Source organism: Phaethon lepturus, unplaced genomic scaffold (genome assembly GCF_000687285.1).
Source record: "Phaethon lepturus isolate BGI_N335 unplaced genomic scaffold, ASM68728v1 scaffold46810, whole genome shotgun sequence".
Taxonomy (NCBI): domain Eukaryota; kingdom Metazoa; phylum Chordata; class Aves; order Phaethontiformes; family Phaethontidae; genus Phaethon; species Phaethon lepturus.
Genome location: NW_010514975.1, coordinates 38921 through 39708, shown reverse-complemented (window position 1 = coordinate 39708; position 788 = coordinate 38921). Strand labels below are relative to the sequence as shown.

The 788-nt window shown below is 43.7% G+C and overlaps 1 protein-coding gene across 1 annotated transcript in view; it reads right to left on the bottom strand.

The window, feature by feature from the left end:
* Window positions 1–271: 271 nt before the first annotated feature.
* CPO (carboxypeptidase O) overlaps window positions 272–788 on the bottom strand; it is a gene marked incomplete at its 3' end in the record, with an annotated part of 24033 nt that continues 23516 nt past the window's right edge. The window contains exon 11 of the mRNA XM_010294551.1: window positions 272–317. Within this exon, the coding sequence (XP_010292853.1) occupies window positions 272–317 (46 nt within the window). The remainder of the gene's footprint in view (window positions 318–788) is intronic.

Genomic DNA, 788 nt, shown 5'->3' with positions numbered 1-788 from the left:
TAATGTCCTTTATCTATGAATTTTCTGTCAGAAGCTCTCAATCTGAATTTGCCATCGCTGGCCTTCAAGCCGTGAGGGGAAGAAACCCACTGTTCACTTCCCCAAAGATGGAAATATTTTGTTGAAAATCTCTGGTTAGAAAACTGTCACTTTTCAAGCAGAACCTTGAAATTTGCTAAGAAAATCAGACATTTTGTACAAATCTTTTTTTCTGTTTTTTTTTTTTTTCACCTGGACTTTTCTATCAGGAAAAAAAAATGTATCCTATTACCTGTAATAGCCAAGCCTGGTGGACATATTTCTGGGATGCGGGACTCCTGGATTCAAAAGCAGACAGAGTACAGGTTAAAATAGGTCCACTCTGTTTCAGTGAATGCCCTGCACCCTCTGGTGTTGGCTGTAACAAACACAGAAGCTCTTTCCTTGGCGTTTCCTTTCGAGTGGCTCAAGTGGAGGGTCCCTGCTCAATGGGCTGAAGCGTTTCTTTTCCTCTGGCACTCCACTGAGCTTCCAGCTTTGCATGCAGATCCCCGCAGGCTGCAGGCTCTCCCAACTGATGGAGAGCCACGTAACTGGCCCCCAGTCCTTCTGCAGCGTCAGCCCCAAAGGATTAAGGTAGTTTGTAAGAAAGGGACCCCTCTGTGAATAGACTTGCTTTACATACCATTTGTAATGAAATCCCTTAGGAGTCTGAATCTAGGAGAATATTTGTTGCCACCAGACACACAGTTTTGGAAGTTGAGGATGCAAAGAAATCACTCTCTGGTTTGCTTTGTAGGAATAACACT